The sequence below is a fragment of the Oncorhynchus tshawytscha genome, linkage group LG18 (assembly GCF_018296145.1).
Source record: "Oncorhynchus tshawytscha isolate Ot180627B linkage group LG18, Otsh_v2.0, whole genome shotgun sequence".
Taxonomy (NCBI): domain Eukaryota; kingdom Metazoa; phylum Chordata; class Actinopteri; order Salmoniformes; family Salmonidae; genus Oncorhynchus; species Oncorhynchus tshawytscha.
In genome coordinates, this window is record NC_056446.1 from 19,191,775 (window position 1) to 19,216,113 (window position 24,339).

The 24,339-nt window shown below is 44.3% G+C and overlaps 1 protein-coding gene across 4 annotated transcripts in view; it reads right to left on the reverse strand.

Moving 5' to 3' along the window:
* The window catches only part of LOC112261909 (calcipressin-2-like), a 126,456-nt gene that overhangs the window by 42,912 nt on the left and 59,205 nt on the right, over positions 1-24,339 (reverse strand). The window contains exon 1 of one of the 4 annotated variants that reach the window (XM_024437550.2): positions 6,158-6,494. The exons of 2 other annotated variants lie outside the window; for them this stretch is intronic. In XM_024437550.2, the coding sequence (XP_024293318.1) occupies positions 6,158-6,244 (87 nt within the window). In that variant the 5' untranslated portion in view covers positions 6,245-6,494. Of the gene's footprint in view, positions 1-6,157; positions 6,495-24,339 lie in introns of those variants that run through there. One more of the 4 variants, XM_024437551.2, reaches the window with a different exon arrangement.

A 24,339-nucleotide genomic window follows, 5' to 3' on the forward strand; every position in this document is an offset into this window, starting at 1 on the left:
AAATCTGGTGCAGTCCATGAGGAGGAGATGCACTACAGTACTTAATGCAGCTGGTGGCCACACCAGACACTGACTGTTACTTTTAATTTTGACCCCCACTTTGTTCAGGGACACATTATTCCATTTCTGTTTGTCACATGTCTGTGGAACTTGTTCAGTTTCTTTTTTATCTGAGTTATTTGATTTGTTTGAGACAAGGTAATAATCTGTACTTCTGTCCCTGAGCAAGGCAGTTGACCCACTGTTCCCCGGTCGCCGAACACTTGGATGTGTTTGTAATAGCAAGTGCACAATACACCCAGCACAAAAGCCAAAATAACAAAGCACATGTACTGACAGACCAACAGACATGGGAACAATAACCGACCAACCAATGGTGAACAGACGGCACATACTGTATATACAATTACTAATCGGGAATTTGGAATCAGGTGTGCGTAATGAGACAGTTCAGTGATGCCTAGAGGCCGGTGATGTAGACCTCTGGAACTGTTGCACAAAATGAGCAATACGGAATACGTGACACAACCTAGTGTACTGTATATTCTAAAAGAAACCGATATGAATGCTTGAAATCAAAAGTATTCTTCATACACGGGCTGAATTGGAATTATGTTGAATGCACCTCTTGGCATCATAGGAATAGTTTGATCAAGAGAGGAACAAACAGAAATGGTGACATCCTCATAACCATGTTGTTAAATCAGACAGTTCTACCCTGCCAGTGAACCTGACCTGCGCTCCAACCCGAATCTACACAGTTATTAACCCAAATCCCTGCCATGACATGACCTCACATACCGTCATAAGTTTCCACAGCAATTACTTCAGTAATGATAGCGTTTACTGTTAGGAATATAGTGTTTGTGCTCATTCACCCACAGTACAGTATCCCAAACAACACACCAATAAACACCAGCCTGAAAACATCATTTATTGTTCAGGAGCCAGTCACTTTAACCCAGTTATTTAAGGACAGTGTCAAAACAACTCATTATAAACATACACATGTGGGGGAGGGGAGAGAGGGAGGAAGGAAGGAGAGAAAGGGAGAAAAATTAGGAAGAGGAGGGAGAGAGAGGTCATGGTTAACAACACCATGGACCAGTCACATGGCAGGCTGTAGAGTGTAAACATGCTCTTGTATACACATTTAAAAAATGCAAAACACAACCATAATAAAATCATCAAATCACATTTTATTTGTCAAATGCGCCGAATACAACAACCTTACCATGAAATGGTTACTGACAAGCCCTTAACCAACAATGCAGAAATATTTACTAAATAAACTAAAAAGTAAAACAAATCTAAATAAAAAGTAACACAATAAAATAACAATAATTGTATTCATCTAGGCAAGTCAGTTAAGAACAAATTATTTTTTACAATGACGGCCTACCCCGGACGACGCTGGGCCAATTGTGTGTCGCCCTTTGGGACTCCCAATCAAGGCAAATGTGATGCAGCCTGGATTCGAATCAGAGACTGCAGGGACGCCTCTTGCAATGAGATGCAGTGCCTTAGACCGCGGCACCACTCGGGAGTCAGGGGGTACCGGTATACAGTAGCAGTAGTGTAAAAACAAAGGGGGGGATGTCAATGGTCAATGCAAATAGTCCATGTGGCCATTTGATTAATTATTCAGCAGTCTTATGGATTGGGGGTAGAAGCCGTCAGCAAGCTTAATGATGATGTTGGAGTCATGCTTGGCCATGCAGTCATAGGTGAACAGGGAGTACAGGAGGGGACTAAGCATGCACCCCTGAGGAGGCCCTGTGATGAGGATCAGCGTGGCAAATGTGTTGTTGTTGAGCTTTGTGGGCACTGTGGTGTTGAATGCTGAGCTGTAGTCAATGAACAGCATTCTCACATAGGTGTTCCTTTAGTCCAGGTGGGAAAGGGCAGTGTGGAGTGTGATTGAGATTGCATCATCTGTGGATCTGTAGGGGCGGTATACAAATTGGAGTGGGACTAGGGTTTCCGGGATGATGGTTTTGATGTGAGTCATGACCAGCCTTTCAAAGCACTTCATGGCTACCGACGTGAGGGTAGTAGTCATTTAGGCATGTTACCTTTGCTTTCTTGGACACAGGGACTATGGTGATCTCCTTGAAACATGTAGGTATTACAGACTCGGTCAGGGAGAGGTTGAAAATGTCAGTGAAGACACTTGCGCATGCTCTGAGTACACGTCCTGGTAATCCGTAACCCTGTGGGCTTGTGAAAGTTGACCTGTTAAAAGGTCTTGCTCACATCGGCTACGGAGAGCGTGATCACACAGCGTCTGGAACAGCTGGTGCGCTCATGCATGCTTCAGTGTTGCTTGTCTACAGGTAGGCTCGCGTCACTGGGCAGCTTAGAGTCGTGGCCAAAAGTTTTGAGAATGACCCAAATATTAATTTTCACAAAGTCTGCTGCCTCAGTTGGTATGATGGCAATTTGCATATACTCCAGAATGTTATGAAGAGTGATCAGATGAATTGCAATTAATTGCAAAGTCCCTCTTTGTCATGCAAATGAACTGAATCCCCCAAAAACATTTCCACTGCATTTCAGTCCTGCCACAAAAGGACCAGCTGACATCATGTCAGTGATTCTCTCGTTAACACAGGTGTGAGTGTTGACGAGGACAAGGCTGGAGATCACTCTGTCATGCTGATTGAGTTCGAATAACAGACTGGAAGCTTTAAAAGGAGGGTGGTGCTTGGAATCATTGTTCTTCCTCATGGTTACCTGCAAGGAAACACGTGCCTAAGAACACAGCCATGAATAAAGGCCATGAATAAAGAATGGTACCGACACATCCTCCGAGAGCAACTTCTCCCAACCATCCAGGAACCGTTTGGTGACGAACAATGCCTTTTCCAGCATGATGGAGCACCTTGCCATAAGGCAAAAGTGATAACTAAGTGGCTCGGGGAACAAAACATTGATATTTTGGGTCCATGGCCAGGAAACTCCCCTGACCTTAATCCCATTGAGAACTTGTGGTCAATCCTCAAGGGGCGGGTGGACAAACAAAAACCCAGAAATTTTGACAAACTCCAAGCATTGATTGTGCAAGAATGGTCTGCCATCAGTCAGGGTGTGGCCCAGAAGTTAATTGACAGCATTCCAGGGCAGATTGCAGAGGTCTTGAAAATTGCAAATATTGCAAATATTGACTCTTTGCATCAACTTCATGTAATTGTTAATAAAAGCCTTTGACACTTATGAAACGCTTGTAATTATACTTCAGTATTCCATAGTAACATCTCACAAAAATATCTAAAGACACTGAAGCAGCAGACTTTGTGAAAATTAATATTTGTGTCATTCTCAAAACTTTTGGCCACGACTGTACATCACTCCATATTCATTTGTTTTTGTGGCAGCAGGAATATGGAAGCCTGGCAAAATGTATAATAACAAATGTATGTCTGTCTACCTGTCCCTCCATCAGTCTCTCTGTTCATCTGTCCACCTGACCAATCACCAGGTCTGAACATTAGCTATTCATTACACCTAGTGCCAGCCAAGCCTTAACCCTCACTCAAATCATAACCTCATCTCTTCAGTCTCTCACTGCCTCATCTTCTATCAGAGGATAGTCTAAATTCCAGAATCTTCTATATTCTAGAATGAAGATGGTGGAGAGGATGGCAGCCAGACCAGAGCAGCCGAGCAGTAGACAGTGATTAATTAAACATTAAACATGTGGATGTGATGGGAGGATTAATGATTACTCAGACTGATCCTCCTTTCCTATTTTTGGGTCAATGCACTGTAATCCAATAACTGCAGTCTGTTGTTTTTTTCACCCAGATTTGGTACATGGAATCTTAACATTTCATCCCCATTTTCACAGAATTAATTTGTTCACCCAGAGACCCTAGTCTGTGAGCTGTGTTTAGATAATGTAGATTTGTGTGAGGCTGTGTGTAGTGTAGTTAGATCTCTGTTAGTTAGTGTGTGTGTGTGTGTGTGTGTGTGTGTGTGTGTGTGAGTGTGGTGTGTGTGTGTGTGTGTGTGTGTGTGTGTGTGTGTGTGTGTGTGTGTGTGTGTGTGTGTGTGTGTGTGTGTGTGTGTGTGTGAGAGAGAGAGAGAGAGTTCAGGCTCCCCAGTGAGATTCAGTCTGTCCAAGGTGTGATGCATTGGAGCAGCACATCAGGGGGGTTTTATGAATGGATCGTGAGTGTGGTGCGATGACGTACGCTCCACTTACAGACACGTGTTTGTGTTCGCGTCTTATGCAAGTAAATGATGAACAGTTGAGAAAAAGGAGAACAAAGCTGCAGCATCTTGCAGTGCAAGTCCAACACACTTCATCCTAAAACCATAATTTTCCCGACACATATCTAATCAAAGTAATAGTAAAAAGGCTGATGTGTTAGATCAGGGATTGGCAACTTTGATGGGGGTGGGGGCGACAAAAAAAACACAAAAAACAGAACTCATCCCGAGGGGCTGCAATGGCTCGTGGAAAATATTTTAACGGCCGACCTTGTGACAGCGAAGAGAAAAAAAAATAGTTTCAAAGTTCATTTCCTGCAATTCTACACATTTTGCCATGTTAGAGAAGATTTAGCAATTTTATAACTAATTTCATACAATTCTATGAATTTTGCCATGTTGGCAGTTTTTATTATGATAACTGAGGATCAATTACCACGGTCAGATAGCTGGTCACTAGACTAACTTACCAATCAAAAAAACAAACACTGACGTGCTAACCGAGTGACTGCTGATGCACAACCAGATTTCGAAATTGCACCTTGTGTATTCTATTATTCTAACTCTCAACAGTAAGTTGAGACCCCGACTGAGTTCCCTGTGTTAGAAGTCAAATTCAAACCGACTTCATGCAGTGCCTTCAGACAATACTATATATGCATAATATGTCAAAGCTTTGTTGTGCACAAACTCCCCTCCATATGTTAGCGTACCTGTAGACTTCCATTCATTGCGCTAACATTGGCTTGTGGAAATACCTCTAACTTCCTTCCTTCATACTTTACTTTTTAAATTTTTTATTTAACCTTGATTTAATTACACAAGTCAGTTAAGAGCAAATGCTTATTTACAATGACAGCCTACCCTGGCCAAACCCAGACGATGCTGGGCCAATTGTGCGCCGCCCTATGGGACTCCCGATCATGGCCGGTTGTGATAGAGCCCGGGATCGAACCTGGGTCTGTAACGACACCTCTAGCACTGCAATGCAGTGACATAGACTGCTGTGCCACTCGGGAGACATAAAAAGTAGACATATAAAAATGGCCCAAATATCGCAGTATGCCTTTAAAGTATTTGGGCTAATTTACTTATAGTGTATCAATGTAGACAAAAGTTAAGTATTTGGTCCCATATTCTGTATGCATTCTATATGTACTCATCACAACCAAAACAAACTGCAAATACATCAAACCAGTTTGTAGAGTCACAAGCTTGATGTTGTCATTGCGTGCTATGAATATGGGATCAATACTACTTTACATTGACATGGTGTCTTATCTTCTAGTCGTCTGGTGATGGGACAAAACAATAGTACTGTACAACACTGTCTTAGACACAACCTGAGAGTAGTTTTACAATCTTAGAAAAATTCTGCATACAGATGAGTACATACAGAATGCATACAGCTGAGTACATACAGGATGCATACAGCTGATTACATACAGAATGCATACAGATGAATACATACAGAATGCATACAGATGAGTACATACAGAATGCATACAGATGAGTACATACAGAATGCATACAGATGAGTACATACAGAATGCATACAGATGAATACATACAGAATGCATACAGATGAGTACATACAGAATGCATACAGCTGAGTACATACAGAATGCATACAGATGAGTACATACAGAATGCATACAGATGAGTACATACAGAATGCATACAGATGAATACATACAGAATGCATACAGATGAGTACATACAGAATGCATACAGCTGAGTACATACAGAATGCATAAAGATGAGTACATACAGAATGCATACAGATGAGTACATACAGAATGCATACAGCTGAATATAGTTTTTTAAGAAGCCTAGACAAACCCATAGAACCCAAACTCAAATTCTAAACCTGTCTTCTGAAGTGTGTGTGAAGTATGTTCTGTGCTGCCTTCTAAGAGTGTGTATGTGTATCTTGTCCTACCTTGACCTCCTGACTGGTGAACACCTCAACGTCCACCACACAGGCGATGAGGACAGAGATATCACAGTCTAGGCTTCGTGAAGGCATTCTCACTCCTCTCTGCACCGTTCAGACAGATAAAAAAAACTGCTGGAATCTACTGCTCGCTTTACAAAGGACAGCTGGTCCGGAGCACCTGTGTGTGTGTTTTCGCCGGTGTGTTTGTGTGAGAGTGTGTTGTGCTCTGAAGAGCCCACTGTGTAGTAGTCTCTAGCAGTGAGGCAGGCTGGGTGTTACTCTGGGCTGGCTGGGGAAGCAGAGACGCCGAGGGAGAAGTCAGCCCACTAGCCTCCCCTCCCCTCGCTCCCTCTTCCAGTTATGACATCACTGCCCCCCAAACACACACTCTCGCTCACATACACAAAATGTCAAAAAAGGCAGATATTCTTTTCACGCTGAGTACGGCTTGTCTCTCTCATCCTGAACTAGTGGGGGCAGTGACGCAAATAGAAAATGATGAGGTGCCAAAACTGTTTGTCTAACTGAACAACACAGACAGACAGCGTTTTGTCCGAGGCGCGAATCACACCGCTGCAGACTCTGATTTGGGAAGCTTGTTACAGAGACGCAGTCACACAGTTAATATAACAGACGTATTACTGCTATGGAACTGAGCTATCATGCGTCTGATGAAACCCTGCACGTTGTCACTGATTTACATTCCACACCATGCTCCCTAAAATCAAGAGACACACAGGGCTCTGGGAAAGGATTCCAATAACATTCTGCAGTATGATCGTTGGATCATATCAGTGGTACCCCGTGGTGTAAAGTTGCGTGTAAACATACTTTGAAGTACTACTTAAGTAGTTTTGGGGGTGTCTGTAGTTGACTTTACCATTCCTATTTGACAACTTTTACTTTTACTCCACTACATTCCTAACGAAAATATAGTGCTTTCAGAAAGTATTCATACCCCTTCATTTATTCCACAATTTGTTGTTACAGCCTGAATTCAAAATGGATGAAATATTATTTTTTATCACCCATCTACACACAATACCCCATAATGACAAAGTGAAAACATGTTTTTGGAAATGTTTGCAAATGCATTGAAAATGAAATACAGAAATACCTAATTTACATAAGTAATTCACACCCCTGAGTCCATAATTTGTAGATGCACCTTTGGCAGTGATTACAGCTGTGAGTCTTTCTGGGTAAGTCTCTAAAAGCTTTCCACACCTGGATTGTGCAACATTTGGCCATTATTCTTTAAAAATGATTCAAGCTCCGTCAAATTGGTTGTTTATCATTGCTAGACAATAATCTTCAGGTCTTGACACACATTTTGAAGTACTTTTTGACATTGCCATAACAAACGGTTGAATAGTTATTGACTCAAGATGTTTCAGCTTTTAATTTTTAATTTAATTAATTTGTGATGTCTGAGTGTTGGAGTGTGCCCCTAGCTGTCTGTATTTTTTTTTTTTAGGGGGGGTGCCTGGTTTGCTTAATATAAGGAATTGTATGTATAGTATTTACTTGTATTTAAGTATATTTAAAACCAGATACTTTTATACTTTTACTCAATTAGTATTTTACTGGGTGACTTTCACTTTTACTTACATTTTCTATTAAGGTATGTGTGACACATCAAAGGCTGAAATGATGAGGAATAATGCATGGCTCTAACGCTGACGTTATTTCACAGGGGTGCTTATGTGTTCATACTGTATCACATCTCCTCCTCTTGGTCCTAGTATCTGAGCCACCCAGTGGTCAAACGCGGCTATTTGTCCAGGGTTAACAACAGAGGCTTCATGGAATACAGCCAACTCATTTACCTCCATGGAATACACATAGATATGACTAGTACTTATCTCTATGGGAATACATACAATGCACAGAACAACAGTCAAGCTGAGGCAAAGGGCAGTTTATTACATGGAGGTTACATGGTGATATTGTGTGACTGTATACTAACCAGGTAGGGTTAGAGGGTAGAATGTAGGGTAGAATGTGTTTGCCTCTCCTTTAGGGTAGAATGTGTTTGCCTCTCCCCTCTCCATCTCTCCTTCTTATTTCACTGCTCTCTCACCCCCTTTCTCTCTCCTCTCTCCCTCTCTCACATTCATGTGTATTGTATATAATCCTGCAGCATTATATCGTCATTTCTTAATGAAAAAGCAGCCTCCGACACCCCCCCGACCACACACGCACGCACACACACACACGCACACACACGTTTGTTTTACTATTACTGTGGCGACCAAACAATTGATTCCCGTTGAAAATCTTACTTTCCCTAACCCCTAAACCTAACCCTTAATTTAACCCTAAACGTAATACGAAAAACCTATCCTTAACTCCTAACCCTAATTGTAACCCTGAGCCTAAAATAGCCTTTTTCCTTGTGGCGACCAGCGAAATGTCCCCACTTGTTCAAATTTAGCTAGTTTTACTATCCTTGTGAGGACTCCTGGTCCCTGGGTCATGTGTGGTACAGCTGTGGACCTGTTAGGTGTGTGTAGTGTTGAGTGAAGATAAAGTTAGATAAAGTTGTGTAAACAGAGACCACAGTAACCTTCCTGGCAGGCTGACAGACAGATAGGGGATGAGGAGAGGCATGTGGACCAAAGTCTACGTGCAGGCCAAGGGGTAGCAGGAGGGAGAAACGTGGCTCCAGTAGGGATGGACTGATGTTTTTTTCATACTTTTACAGTGTTAGTTCCATCAGCTGTACAATATGATATAAAACACAGGAAACATATAATTCTGACTGTACTGGGCCTTTAAAGAAACCTGTAAGATTCTGCTGACTAACCACAGGCTTGGTATGACTGACTAACCACGGGCTTGGTATGACTGACTAACCACGGGCTTGGTATGACTGACTAACCACAGGCTTGGTATGACTGACTAACCACGGGCTTGGTATGACTGACTAACCACGGGCTTGGTATGACTGACTAACCACGGGCTTGGTATGACTGACTAACCACGGGCTTGGTATGATTGACTAACCACGGGGTTGGTATGACTGACTAACCACGGGCTTGGTATGACTGACTAACCACGGGGTTGGTATGACTGACTAACCACGGGCTTGGTATGACTGACTAACCATGGGCTTGGTATGACTGACTAACCATGGGCTTGGTATGACTGACTAACCACGGGCTTAGTATGACTGACTAACCATGGGCTTGGTATGACTGACCAACCATGGGCTTGGTATGACTGACTAACCATGGGCTTGGTATGACTGACTAACCACGGGCTTGGTATGACTGACTAACCATGGGCTTGGTATGACTGACTAACCACGGGGTTGGTATGACTGACTAACCACAGGCTTGGTATGACTGACTAACCAGGGGCTTGGTATGACTGACTAACCAGGGGCTTGGTATGACTGACTAACCACGGGCTTGGTATGACTGACTAACCACGGGCTTGGTATGACTGACTAACCATGGGCTTGGTATGACTGACTAACCACGGGGTTGGTATGACTGACTAACCACGGGCTTGGTATGACTGACTAACCACAGGCTTGGTATGACTGACTAACCATGGGCTTGGTATGACTGACTAACCATGGGGTTGGTATGACTGACTAACCACGGGCTTGGTATGACTGACTAACCATGGGGTTGGTATGACTGACTAACCACGGGCTTGGTATGACTGACTAACCATGGGCTTGGTATGACTGACTAACCACGGGCTTGGTATGATTGAAGAATGAAGCAGGTGTTAAACATGGGCTTTGCTACACAGAAAACAGTAGTTGACTACTCCATTGTCAACACCTACATCAATATCTTTGAAATTAGCTTTCAAAACAACTAAATCAGTTTTCTTTTATCAGATTTTGCACCAGAGTGAGGCTCTCTCCACGAGCCTACCTATTGTTCCTGCAGTTTGGAGGATTCACCATATTCATTGAACGTTTTTCTAACTTATGGGCAGATAATCACCAAAACGCCTACCAGTATGCAAATTAGGGAGCCAAAGGAACAGCTCTCTTACCGATGCAATACAGTAAGCTACTGACGAGTCACTCACTTTCACGCCACTGTCTGGAAAGTCCTGATGGACTTCATATCAAAAATACTAATGTGATCTTTAGTGCCGATGCAGTACCATGGACATACACTGAGTGTACAAAACATTAGGAACACCTTCCTAATATTGAGTTGCACCCCATTTTGCACTCTGAACAGCCTCATATTTTCGGGGCATGGACTGTACAAGGATTCAAAAGCGTTCCACAAGGATGCTGGTCCATGTTATCTCCATTGCTTCACACAGTTGTGTCAAGTTTGCTGGATGTCCTTTGGGTGGTGGACCATTCCTGATACAAACGGGAATCCGTTAATTGTGGAAAAACCCTGCAGTGTCAGAAAACAGGATTTTGACTATCATCACCAAATTATTTGGAACATGCTAATTCATGCTTTCTCCCTCCATTTAAAGAAATCCAACTGCTACCACAGCGCACATAGCACACACACCCAGGTACCGAGAGGCGGACAGACAGCAGACGGTCAAACCAGCAGTTTCCCTGTCATCGCTCACTTTGTGACTGACAGGCACCTGTCCTATCAATAGATGGCTAGAAGATGCATATTGTTCATTCTAGCAGGAGAGGGCTCGTGAGATTTTTTTGGGACTAGCGAATTGAAAAGTACCCTAGCTACTTTAAGTGGAAAAGACCCTGAGCCAGTGGAAAACAATGGCTATGTGTCGTGTTGGTGGTTTGGAGTTACCTCGATCATGTGTGCTGCAGCAGATACTGACGTTCATTGTTATAGAATGTAGATAGTAGTTCAAAAGGTCAATGGTCCCTGGCTGTCACACAAAGGGTCGTGCGTTGCCTTTTGAGAAGTGTAACAGGTCAAAGGTCAAGGTCAAACAATACTTTTGATTTCACCAAATTTGAAGATTCTGTCATAAAGACCACATGTTCAACGTTATCAAAAACACTTTTTTCCCATCTCAAGAGGTTAAAATGACTATAGTATGGGCTTATTAAGTGCCAAATAAAGTAGCAGGGTTGACCGTAACAGGGTTGACCGTAACAGGGTTGACCGTAACAGGGTTGACGATTTAATCTTAATTCAGCCATGAATCCCCTGTGACAGGCAGAATGGAAGCTTGATGTGTGCAGCAGGAAGTTGCAATTGAATGCAAGCTAACACACAACACTTTTTTTTAACCATTTCTAGCCTGTGTATCTCTGGGTAACAGGATTACTGTGTTACGCTCAACCTGCTCAGTTTTCCACCACAAAACACCAGAAAATGACCAGCTCACCTGCTTTTATACTGTGATTTGAGTATTAGATGTTCAATGTTTCTTTTGAAAAACATATTTTTAAAGGAGTAGTTTCACCATATTAAAACATCTGCAGGCCTCAGGGAGACTGACTCCATGTCTTTGGACTGATAACCTATTTGTATGTTCGTATTTTCATTTTAAACCGAGCTAAATGAAGTCTTGACCTTATAAATCTAAGGACATTGGATGGAATAATTGTCTGTTTACTAAACCTTTCCTGGAAACAAGGATATAACGTGAAAATGAAGAGATGTACACATGCAGGCGCACACACACACACACACACACACACACACACACACTCCTCTGCTGTCCCTCACCTCTTCAGACAGGATCAAACACAGGGAGGTCCAGTCCAGAGCTGTCAAATATTGACTCATTCAGGGGCTTACACAAGAGCCTTAATCCCTCGCCTCGCAGAGAAACCGACCAAATCCCAGCACTTAATCGATTTGTGCGGCCGCATTGCATTTATTTAAGGAAACTGCTTAATCCCAATATATCCCAACCTTGTCATTTGCTTTGATTTATTACATATTACATAAAGACCTATTATTTGTGGGCTCCTGAGTGTCGCAGTGGTCTAAGGCACTGCATCGCAGTGCTAGGGGTGTCACTGCAGACACCCTGGTTCAGTGGTCTAAGGCACTGCATCTCAGTGCTAGGGGTGTCACTGCAGACACCCTGGTTCAGTGGTCTAAGGCACTGCATCTCAGTGCTAGGGGTGTCACTGCAGACACCCTGGTTCAGTGGTCTAAGGCACTGCATCTCAGTGCTAGGGGTGTCACTGCAGACACCCTGGTCCAAATCCAGGCTGGTACATAAGTGGCCGGGATTGGGAGTCCCTTGGGCGGCGCACAATTGGACCAGCGTCATCTGGGTTTGTAAATAAGAATTTGTTCTTAACTGACTTGCCTAGTTAAATAAAGAGCGCAGTGTTTTGTTAACTCTTCTTCCCCTGCTCTCTCTCTCTCTCTGTGCTGCTCAGGAGAGGAGAAGCTCCTCAGTTAAAATCCTGACAGGCTAGCTGTGCTGCTATTTATAGTTCTGATGTTAAGTCCAGACTGGGCACTACTTTGCTGTTGCTCTATCAGGTTACTTTACTTCCTGGTTAACAACACAAACAGACAGACGGCCAGCTATAATATACTATGATGCTTGGAGTTCATGAGTTATGAAATCTGCCATACTCAGCTGAGTGGTGTTACACATTATTCCATGCCTGACTGTTTAAACGGTATCTTTGTCTCGGTCTCCACTACCATGGTATTCCAGGCACTTCCTCCATCCACCTGACCTATTTCCGATGGAGATATATAATAATCCCTACCAGAAAACTGTTCAAACCCCATAGCAGAGGAATGGACCTAATCCCATTGAAATAGTCCCTAATCCAGGAGAAATTGGCCCTAATCCTGCACCGTCCGTCTGCTTTGCTCTGCTCTGCTGTCTATCTTCAATGACATTTCAGAGCGGATGCCCTGGTGCATTGAGACACTTCCCCCTCTGCTGGTGCTCTCCAGTAACCAAGGAAACGCTTTTGACTTCCCAGAGCGCACTAGGCTACAGCCCCCCTCTCAAACTCCGAGATTTGAACCCAATTGAAACCCTATGGTTTGAACTGAAAAGGGCAGTCCATAAATGCAGATGAAGGATATCAAGGATTTGGAAAATGTGTTCTCCAATTTTTTTCAAGTCTTAATGTCGTTGTCCTCATAAGGTGAGGTATTGAAAAGTGGGTGCCAAAAGATTTGACCCCTATCTTTTTGAGAGGAAAAATATTACTTGTTCAACAAAATCTCTGAGCAACTGAATTAGTATAACATAATCGAATTTTCAAAAATTGTTTCATACAATATAGCTCAGTATTTGTATTACAATTTCTTTTACTGTCTTTGAAAATGGAAAGGGGATATCTAGTCAGTTCCACAACTGAATACATCCAACCAAAATGTGTGTTCCGCATTTAACCCAACCCCTCTGAATCAGAGGTGAGAGGGGCTTCCTTAATCATTGTCTACGTCACCGGCACCCGGTGTTTTTGAAGGTTTTTGAAGGTTAATTACCTTGCTCAAGGGCAGAACCTTCCACCTTGTTGGCTGGGGGATTAGAACCAGCGACCTTTCGGTTACTGATTCAGTTTGGTTGACCTGATCAGGTTGATGCATGCTCCGATGTCTCTCTTTTTCCTTTTATTCTGTTCTCTTTCTATTCCTCTTCTTTTCTCCATCTCCTGTCTTCATCTCCCCATCTTCCCCCCTTTTCTTCCACCTCTCCCCTCCTCCCTGCATTGTGTGCTGCTGAGCTGAGTCCATTGACGTCAACAAGAGTCTTTCATCAGCCCTCTCATTAATCAGGTGATCACTCTGCAGTCTTCTGTCTCTCTCTTTCACTGCCTCATCTCTCTCTTTCCCCCCTCTTCTCTTGTGCTCTCTCCCCCTCTCTCTTTCCCCCTCTTCTCTTGTGCTCTCTCCCCCTCTCTTTCCCCCTCTTCTCTTGTGCTCTCTCCCCTCTCCTTCCCCCTCTTCTCTTGTGCTCTCTTCCCCTCTCTCTTTCCCCCTCTTCTCTTGTGTTCTCTCTTCCCCCTTCCTCTCTCTCTCTATATATATATATATATATATATATATATATATATATATATATATATATATACATGAATATAGGCAAGTGGACCTGAGCTGTAAAGTTTTAACCATGATACGCCCCTGAAAGCACACAGTTGAGCTTGCTCTAGCTTTGCCTGCAAGTGCACTGCCTCTTTGACGTCATTGCAGAGATTGTCTGTGAGGAGAGAGATAGCTGGTTTGAGCTGGTGTGAGACGCCTCCCCATGTCCTAGTATTAGTGTGGCAAAATAAGTTCTGCAGCCACTCCTCTCTCCCTCAGAGACAAACAGGCAACTGCCAAAATAAAGGAAACACTTACGGGAGATTCTGGAGCGGCCCCTGAGGCTGTGCTTTTCACCACCATCAACAAAACACCAAATGATGGAATTTGTCATGAATGAATGGTGCCGCATCCCTCCAATAGAGTTCCACTTGTGGAATCTATGCCAAGGTGCATTGAAGCTGTTGTGGCTCATGGTGCCTCAAAGCCCTATGAAGACACTTTATGTTGGTGTTTCCTTTATTTTGGCAGTTACCCGTAGCAGAGACTGATGGAGAGGAAATAGGCTCCATCTAGCCACCTGCTTTTACTGGAGACCTGATACGACTAGGTCATGTGTGTTACACAGCTCCATGAAGACAGAGCCACAGCTTGTATTCCTGTGTCCAGGGATGGAAGTAGAAATAGACAGCCATAGATAGACATGCATCTATGGCTGTTTATCCCTGTGTCTTCAGTGTCTCCACTTCACATGGGCAGACTGGCACCTACAGTATGTGCAACAATGCCTCTTATGGGACAGTTTGTGGCATACTATTTAGTCCTTGGCATTTGTGTTGGACAATACATGGATTCTCTCTTTTTTTTGATTTCCCTCTCTTATATTTTCTGGGATCCATTTCTTTCTTTATCTTTCCTTCTCCATTAAGTTCTCACGTTTGGTGAATCCCGTCTTTCTCTCACGCTTTCTCTCACGGCAACTGTAGATTATCAGTGTCACACCTTCAGTTGCTTACCTTATATGAACCTCAACCTCACCATGTTCTCCCCTCTCTCTATTTCTCCCTCTTTCTGCTCTCTCTCCATCTCCAGCTCATCTACATCCCCTCTCTCTATTTCTGCTCTTTCTGCTCTCTCTCCATCTCCAGCTCATCTACCTCCCCTCTCTCTATTTCTGCTCTTTCTGCTCTCTCTCCATTTCCAGCTCATCTACCTCCCCTCTCTCTATTTCTGCTCTTTCTGCTCTCTCTCCATCTCCAGCTCATCTACCTCCCCTCTCTCTATTTCTCCCTTTCTGCTCTCTCTCCATTTCCAGCTCATCTACCTCCCCTCTCTCTATTTCTGCTCTTTCTGCTCTCTCTCCATTTCCAGCTCATCTACATCCCCCTCTCTCTATTTCTCCCTCTTTCTGCTCTCCATCTCCAGCTCATCTACCTCCCCCTCTCTCTATTTCTCCCTATTTTTGCTCTCTCTCCATCTCCAGTTCATCTACCTCCCCTCTCTCTATTTCTCCCTATTTCTGCTCTCTCTCGATTTCCAGCTCATCTACCTCCCCCTCTTTCTGCTCTCCCTCCATCTCCAGCTCATCTACATCCCCCTCTCTCTATTTCTCCCTCTTTCTGCTCTTCATCTCCAGCTCATCTACCTCCCACTCTCTCTATATCTCTCTTTTTCTGCTCTCTCTCCATCTCCACCTCCCTCTCTCTCTTTGTCTCTCATCCCTCTCTTGCTCTCGCTCTCTCTCTTTCCCCCATCTCTCCCCTCTCCTCTCTTCCCCCTCTCCCCTTACTGCTGACTGTGATAGCAGCATAGCAGTGTGACTGGGTCTGGCTGCTCAGTGAGGCGGTGCTGCAGGGGAGGCAGAAGTTTTAGATTAGAGACATTTCTATAACAAAGCCCCTCACAGATTAGTTCTGGGCCTCCTCACATCAGGTCCTGGCAGCGCTACAGTATTCTCGTCAAGGTATAGCCAGGCCAGCCCCAGTCAGTACCAGAGTCCCCGGGGGAAGGCCCATTGTTTCAGACTGGTTCTGAATAAAGAGAGAAGATAGGATGGCTCTCTGTCATTCACCACAACACAGCTCTTCATTGTTTTAGTCCTCCTGAGTACACCTGAATAAACCAAACACACAGAACAGAGTGCAGGAGGCAGAACCCACCAGCTGCAATAAAAGGGAGAAGTCAGTGAATAGAAGACAGAAAACAATCATTGACCCTTGTGGCGGAGCCTATTCACGGCTACCTGGGCTCTGCTGACAATGGAAGCTTTTGTTGTTTGATTCACCAAGTGTTATTACGTTGGTTTGTTTTGTTTACGTGATTGCTTGTGGGTTCCCCCCCCATCTATGAATTCTAAGCTTTTCTGTATGCATTTCTTGTGTGTAGCCCACACAAGTAATCGAAACTGACATTTTTGTTTATGGTTGTGTGCAAAGTTGAAACACTCTTTCTTGAAGCTAGAAACAGCTTTGTCCGTCTGTGTTGTCCAGAGACTCCATTGACAACAGCCAGTTCCCAACAGAGTCTTGCTGGTCACAAAGGTCTCTCTGTGCCGTTGTTCCACTGAACACTCCATTTCCCCACACAACAGTTGTCTGTCAATAACTGGTTAGAAGACTGGCTAGGCCTTCGCTTGTGACTCTCCTTTATCTAATCAAGGGTTTCCCGACAACGGTCAACAGAGAGATTATTCCTGCCACCAACACTGGCAGGCAGGTGTTGTTGCCGGGGGGGGGGTGATGATGGCTTTGTGTGGCCTTCGATAAGCAGCTAAATGGATACACTGGGCTTTACTTACTATAGGAAACCTGGGAGAGAGGGAGCCCTTCTTGCTTTATTGGCTTTAACTGATGTTTTGGTTTTAACGTGTACAGTTGACCCTGATAAGTGCACATCAGATAAGTGTTCTGCTTATCAATTCCATTTCACCTACATTTGATGCACTTGCTTCAGATATCAGGAGTAGAATGTATTCCATTGACTGTGCTGTTACTGTCCTTCTCTAGCTCCAGTCACTCATGTTTCTTCTCTATTGAGACGTGGACAAGTGGCTTTTAAAGTGCTCCGCTCACGCAAACAGCCTGTCTGTGTGTGCGTTTGTTATCAAGCACCCTGTAGTGGTCTGTGCAACCAGCCCCCCGCCTCTGTCTCAGCCAGCGCACTTAGTCTAAGCGACGTGGGCCTGGCCTGTCTGTATCCAAGCCAATACCAGATTTTCTTTTCAGCTCAATGACACAAAACGGGTCCTTGTGAGTCTGGTGTGTTTATGTAATAAAATGGTCATCACCCCACTGTGACAGGCTGAGATGGGTTGTTAATCGACACCAAGGACAACAGGCAGAGAGTGTGTGTGTGTGTGTGTGTGTGTGTGTGTGTGTGTGTGTGCGTGCATGCATGCATCTAGTGTGTGGTGCTTATGACCATCGACCTAGGAAAATGGCACTGGCAACAAACCGCTGTGGCAGTAATGGTAACAGCAGTGCTATAAGCAGTGCGCTTGTGTGTGTGTGCGTGCGTGCGTGCTTGCAAGTCATTGCTTGCAGTACAGCAGGGTTCCCCAACTGGCGGCCTGCGGTTTATTTAATTTGACCCCCCAAGTTTTCAGAGCAAATATTTATTTTATTGTTGGACATGACAGAAAAGATCAATCCACACACTGCTCTTACCAGTATCACTGTTCTTTATTAAGCTTTACGGAATTGCCTCAAGACCTTCGTCAGAGTGTTTTCAGTGTTTATGTAGACTTTGCTCAAACACATCCATTCAGTGCATCAAATGGGGTTGGAGGCAAGGAAAAATGTACATGTTACCAAATATAACAATGTGCATTTCATAAACATAAAAAATAAAAATAAAATCTACATTGTAGAATAATAGTGAAGACATCAAAATGAAATAACACATACAGTATGGAATCATGTAGTAACCAAAAAAGTGTTAAACAAATCAAAATATATTTTAAATTTGATATTCTTCAAAGTAGCCACCTTTGTCTTGATGACAAACCCAGCAAACCCAGCAACGTTGCAGTTCTCGACACACTCAAACTGGTGCACCTGTCACCTACTAACATAACCCGTTCAAAGGCACTTAAATCCTTCTATAACCTGTCTCCTCCCCTTCATCTACACTGATTATGGATTGAACAAGTGACATCAGCCCTCCCGAGTGGCACAGCGGTCTAAGGGACTGCATTGCAGTGTTTGAGGTGTCCCCCTCTATGGCGCTCGAGGGCGTCAGGCGGCCCTTCATTACGCACACCTGTCACCATAATTACGCGCAGCTGCACTATATTGGACTCACCAGGACTCCATTACCTTGTTGATTACCCCCTCTATATCTGTGTGCTCCACCATTTGTTCCCTGTGTCAGCATTGATGTCGTTATTTTCCCCCTGTCCAGATGCTGTTCCTGTTCTGTTTCATGTCCGTTTTTCACTAAAACATTCACTCCCTGTACCTGCTTCTCGTCTACCAGCATCGATCCTCTGACCATCCGCTAAGAAAAATGTTGTCCACTGCCTGAATCTAGCCGGCCCGCGGCTGATCCCTGCAGTACAGACTGGGAGCAAAGACAGCCCGTTACTCATCAGTTGACTGTCACTCCATCATGCGCGCGTTATACACCTTACCTGGCCATGAAATATTAGAAAAGATTTCCTCCACTTACCCTCTGCCCATGCTATCTGATAGGGGTGTCAGTTGGCTGACTGTGAACGCTCTGAGAGACTCTGGGTTGAGGTCAGTGATAAAGTAGTCAACTTTTTTCAGTACTACTACCAAGAGATGAGATCTCTCTCTCTCTCTCTCTCCCCCCCTGCGATGCTGTGTCTTATCTCATTGGCTGAGCCAATGAGATAAGAACACAACAACAGGCAGGGACAAACAACTGACTCTGACTCCATGGCACTGACTATTTGTTTAATGTTCAAAAGTTTCAATAAGTGGCTAGTGGTCATCCAATGTGTTTGTTTTAGCCCAGAAAATCTTAAGTGGGGAAGAACTATTGGATATTAGAGCAACGTCAACAGCACTACGACCAGGAGTACGACTTTCATGAAGCGGTTCATTTGTCCGAACCACCCAAGGCATTTGAACTGATTCCAGAGGCTGACCCAAAATAATGTCGCCGCAGAAGAGGGAGACGGAGTGGCATTCTGGTTATTTCTTGGAGGCGCGCACACCACCCAACATTTCCGAGTGTATTTGCTATTGTCCAGTCTCTAGATAACAAGGTAGGCAAAATTAGGGCAAGGGTTGCTTTCCAGAGAGACATCAGGGATTGTACCATACTCTGTTTCACAGAAACATGGCTCTCTTGGGATATGATGTCGGAGTCAGTACAGCCACCGGGATTCTTTGTGTGTCGCGCCGACGGAAATAAACATCTCGCCGGGAAGAAGAAGGGTGGAGGAGTATGTTTGTCACGACTTCCGCCGAAGTCGGTCCCTCTCCTTTTTCGGGCGGCGTTCAGCGGTCGACGTCACCGGTCTTCTAGCCATCGCCAATCCACCTTTCATTTTCCATTTGTTTTGTCTTGTTTTCCCACACACCTGGTATTCATTCCCTCATTACATGTCATGTATTTAACCCTCTGTTCCCCCCATGTCTGTGTGTGTAATTGTTTATTGTCAGGTTGGCACTCTTCCGGCTGGTTTGCGCCGGGTTCTATTTTACACCCGTGCTTTTTGACAGCCTGTGCTTAGTACCTTGTTATTTTGTACTTAGTGATGCCTCACCTGTTCTGAGGGCATTTGTTTTTGTAACGTGGTTGCGTTCTATTCATATATTGCCTCAGTAAAGTGCCTTGTCCACTCATCTCTGCTCTCCTGCGCCTCACTTCCAATGCACCAGTTATACCCACACCTTGACAATGTTTCATGATTAACGACTCATGGTATAATTGTAACAACATACAGTAACTCAAGTCCTTTTGTTCACCTGAACTAGAATTCCTCACAATCAAATTCTGACCCTATTATCTCCCAAGAGAATTCTCGTCGGTTATTGTCACAGCCGTGCATATCCCCCCTCAAGCCGATACCACAACGGCCCTCAAGGAACTTCACTGGACTCTATGCAAACTGGAAACCATATATCCTGAGGCTGCATTTATTGTAGCTGGGGATTTTAACAAGGCAAATTTGAGAACAAGTCTACCTAAATTCTATCAGTATATTGATTGTAGCACTCGCGCTGGCAAGACACTGGACCACTGCTACTGCCAACTTCCGCGATGCATACAAGGCCCTCCCCCGCCCTCCTTTTGGCAAATCTGATCACGACTTCATTTTGCTCCTCCCTTCCTATCAGCAGAAACTCAAACAGGATGTACCCGTGACAGGGACTATTCAATGCTGGTCTGACCAATCGGAATCCATGCTTAAAGATTGTTTTGATCACGCAGACTAATATCAATTTATAGGCTGATTCGGTGAGTGAGTTTATAAGGAAGTGCATAGGAGATGTTGTACCCACTGTGACTATTAAAACCTACCCCAACCAGAAACCGTGGATAGATGGTGGCATTCGTGCAAAACTGAAAGCGCGAACCACTGCATTTAACCATGGAAAGGTGACTGGGAATATGGATCATTGTGGCTTTTTTTCTTCTGCTGAATATGTAAGACAGCTAGCTAATAAAATATTTTACTAGATATAAAGTAAAATGTTGCAATTTAATTGTAAATATGTATGCAAGTAATATTTTTGATTACTTGTTTAAATTGTTTTCAAGCCACATGTTCAATAGTTAGTATTAGCTATCTAGCTAACGTTAGCTAATATCTTGTAAGCAGACTGTGACATTGGTTTGTTTCATTTGAATATAACATGTTGCTTCACTAGTTAGTTGTAACTAGCTAACACATGGGCATAACGTTACTTGATCTTGTTACATTTTTGATGTCTGTGGTCCGAAAACCACGCTGATATTGGGCAGCTAGCTAGCTACTTCAGTTCACTCAATTGTACTGGCACAGCATAGCCACAAAGCCCAGTTCAGATGAGACACGACGCAATGTTTTGTTTGATCTGAACAGTTTAGTTTTAGAACGTCTAATGTCGTTGGCTGAAGTATTCAAGATTCAACATGTCAAATTTAGCCAAAGTCTTGTGATGAGACGGATCCATTTAGCCATTCAAAGAACAGTGCAGTAACATTCTGTGCTCAGCTAAGCAGCTAGCTAGCTAGACAAGCAGAGAGCTAGCTAACTATTTTGCTGTACATAGCTAGCCTGGCTTGCTGACAAGTCAAAAACTGTACCCTGTTTCTGTTGCATGTATTTCATGACACTTGTTTGCTACAACAAGTGGCAACTTTGTTTCAAAGTGGAAATTCTCAACTGCACATCTTGTGTTCTTGATCTGAATGCCCCGTCTTTAGTCAGCTGTGCAACACAACATTCTAAAACTAGCTAGTTTTAACTCTGATCTAGGTAAGGGGTGGTCAACTCCAGTCCTCTGGGTCTTGATTTGTGACACACTTATGCCCCAGCTAACACATGACTCCAATAATCAACTAATCATGGTCTTCAGTTTAGAATACAATTAGTTGAATCAGGTGTGATAGTTAATTCTACAGACAAAATACTCACTAAATATTATTCTATCTTTCAGCTAAAGGACGCGCTACAATAATATGTCTTGAAGGTGGTGAGGGTAGGCAACAACATCTCCACCCCGCTGATCCTCAACACTGGGGCCCCACAAGGGTGCGTTCTGAGCCCTCTCCTGTACTCCTTGTTCAACCACGACTGCGTGGCCACGCACGCCTCCAACTCAATCATCAAGTTTGCGGACGACACAACAGTGGTAGGCTTGATTACCAACAACGACGAGACGGCCTACAGGGAGGAGGTGAGGGCCCTCGGAGTGTGGTGTCAGGAAAATAACCTCACACTCAACGCCAACAAAACTAAGGAGATGATTGTGGACTTCAGGAAACAGCAGAGGGAACACCCCCCTATCCACATCGATGGAACAGTAGTGGAGAGGGTAGTAAGTTTTAAGTTCCTCGGCGTACACATCACAGACAAACTGAATTGGTCCACCCACACAGACAGCATCGTGAAGAAGGCGCAGCAGCGCCTCTTCAACCTCAGGAGGCTGAAGAAATTCGGCTTGTCACCAAAAGCACTCACAAACTTCTACAGATGCACAATCGAGAGCATCCTGTCGGGCTGTATCACCGCCTGGTACGGCAACTGCTCCGCCCACAACCGTAAGGCTCTCCAGAGGGTAGTGAGGTCTGCACAACGCATCACCGGGGGCAAACTACCTGCCCTCCAGGACACCTACACCACCCGATGTCACAGGAAGGCCATATCAAGGACAACAACCACCCGAGCCACTGCCTGTTCAAGAACTTCCCAGAACTTCAGAGAGCAGTGTTGAGAAAACTGGGCTCTCAATTTGGGCTACCAAGGACAATGATCCTGTGATCAGATGAACCACGACTCCCTGAAGTGCCACCACCAACAACGGCTGAGCTGTTACAACGTCGAGGAGATGTCATCATGCAACACAGGGTGCAGTAAGCACACCTATGAACTGGGAAGGACCGGAGCTTTCACTGTTGTCAGACTTGGTGGTTCCCAGGAAGTGTGAAAACATACAGAGTCCCCCGAATTGTTGTTGAAAGAGGTGGGCCTACAGCCAAACATATAAATAAGGGATGTTTGGGGGGACAACAATACATTTGTGTGAGAAACAATACTTGTGCATTTTCTATATAGCATATAGCCATAATTGTACTTTTGGAATGGTTTTAGAATGATTTACTTAACGGTTCTCCTTTCCTGGATATCTATGCTCTTGATGGTTTACACTTCAAAATGAGCAGACCTACGGTGGGTAGATATTCAGAAGACGGATGGCCTACCCTGGTGTAAATACAGTACAAATTTGGTCCAATTACACAGATCAGATCACAGATCACTGCACTGAGGCTAGGTAACACTGTCACCACCGATAAATCCACAATAATCGAGAATTTCAATAAGCATTTCTATACGGCTGGCCATGCTTTCCTCCTGGCTACCCCAACCCCGGCCAACAGCTCTGCACCCCCCGCAGCTACTTGCCCAAGCCTCCCCAGCTTCTCCTTCACCCAAATCCAGATAGTAGATGTTCTGAAAGAGCTGCAAAACCTGGACCCATACAAATCAGCTGGGCTAGACAATGGGTGACACTCTAGACCCAAACTGTTACAGACCTACATCCATCCTGCCCTGCCTTTCTAAAGTCTTCGAAAGCCAAGTTAATAAACAGATCACTGCCCATTTCGAATCCCACCGTACCTTCTCTGCTGTGCAATCCAGTTTCCGAGCTGGTCACGGGTGCACCTCAGCCACGCTCAAGGTACAAAACAATATCATAACTGCCATCGATAAAAGATTGTACTGTGCAGCCGTCTTCATCGACCTGGCCAAGGCATTCGACTCTGTCAATCACCACATTCTTATCGGCAGACTCAACAGCCTTGGTTTCTCAAATGACTGCCTCGCCTGGTTCACCAACTACTTCTCAGACAGAGTTCAGTGTGCCAAATCGGAGGGCCTGTTGTCCGGAACTCTGGCAGTCTCTATGGGGGTGCCACAGGGTTCAATTCTCGGGCCGACTCTTTTCTCTGTATATATCAACGATGTTGCTCTTGCTGCGGGTGATTCCCTGATCCACCTCTATGCAGACGACACCATTCGGTATACATCTGGCCCTTCTTTGGACACTGTGTTAACAAACCTCCAAACAAGCTTCATTGCCATACAACACTCCTTCCGTGGCCTCCAACTGCTCTTAAACGCTAGTAAAACTAAATGCATGCTTTTCAACCGTTCGCTGCCCGCACCTGCCCGCCCGACTAGCATCACTACTCTGGACGGTTATGACTTAGAATATGTGGACAACTACAAATACCTAGGTGTCTGGCTAGACTGTAAACTCTCCTTCCAGACTCATATTAAACATCTCCAATCCAAATTTAAATCTAGAATCGTCTTCCTATTCTGCAACAAAGCCTCCTTCACTCACGCCGCCAAACATGCCCTAGTAAAACTGACTATCCTACCGATCCTTGACTTCGGCGATGTCATTTACAAAATAGCCTCCAACACTCTACTCAGCAAACTGGATGCAGTCTATCACAGTGCCATCCGTTTTGTCACCAAAGCCCCATATACTACCCATCACTGTGACCTGTATGTTCTATCGACTGGCCCTCGCTACATATTCGTCGCCAGACCCACTGGCT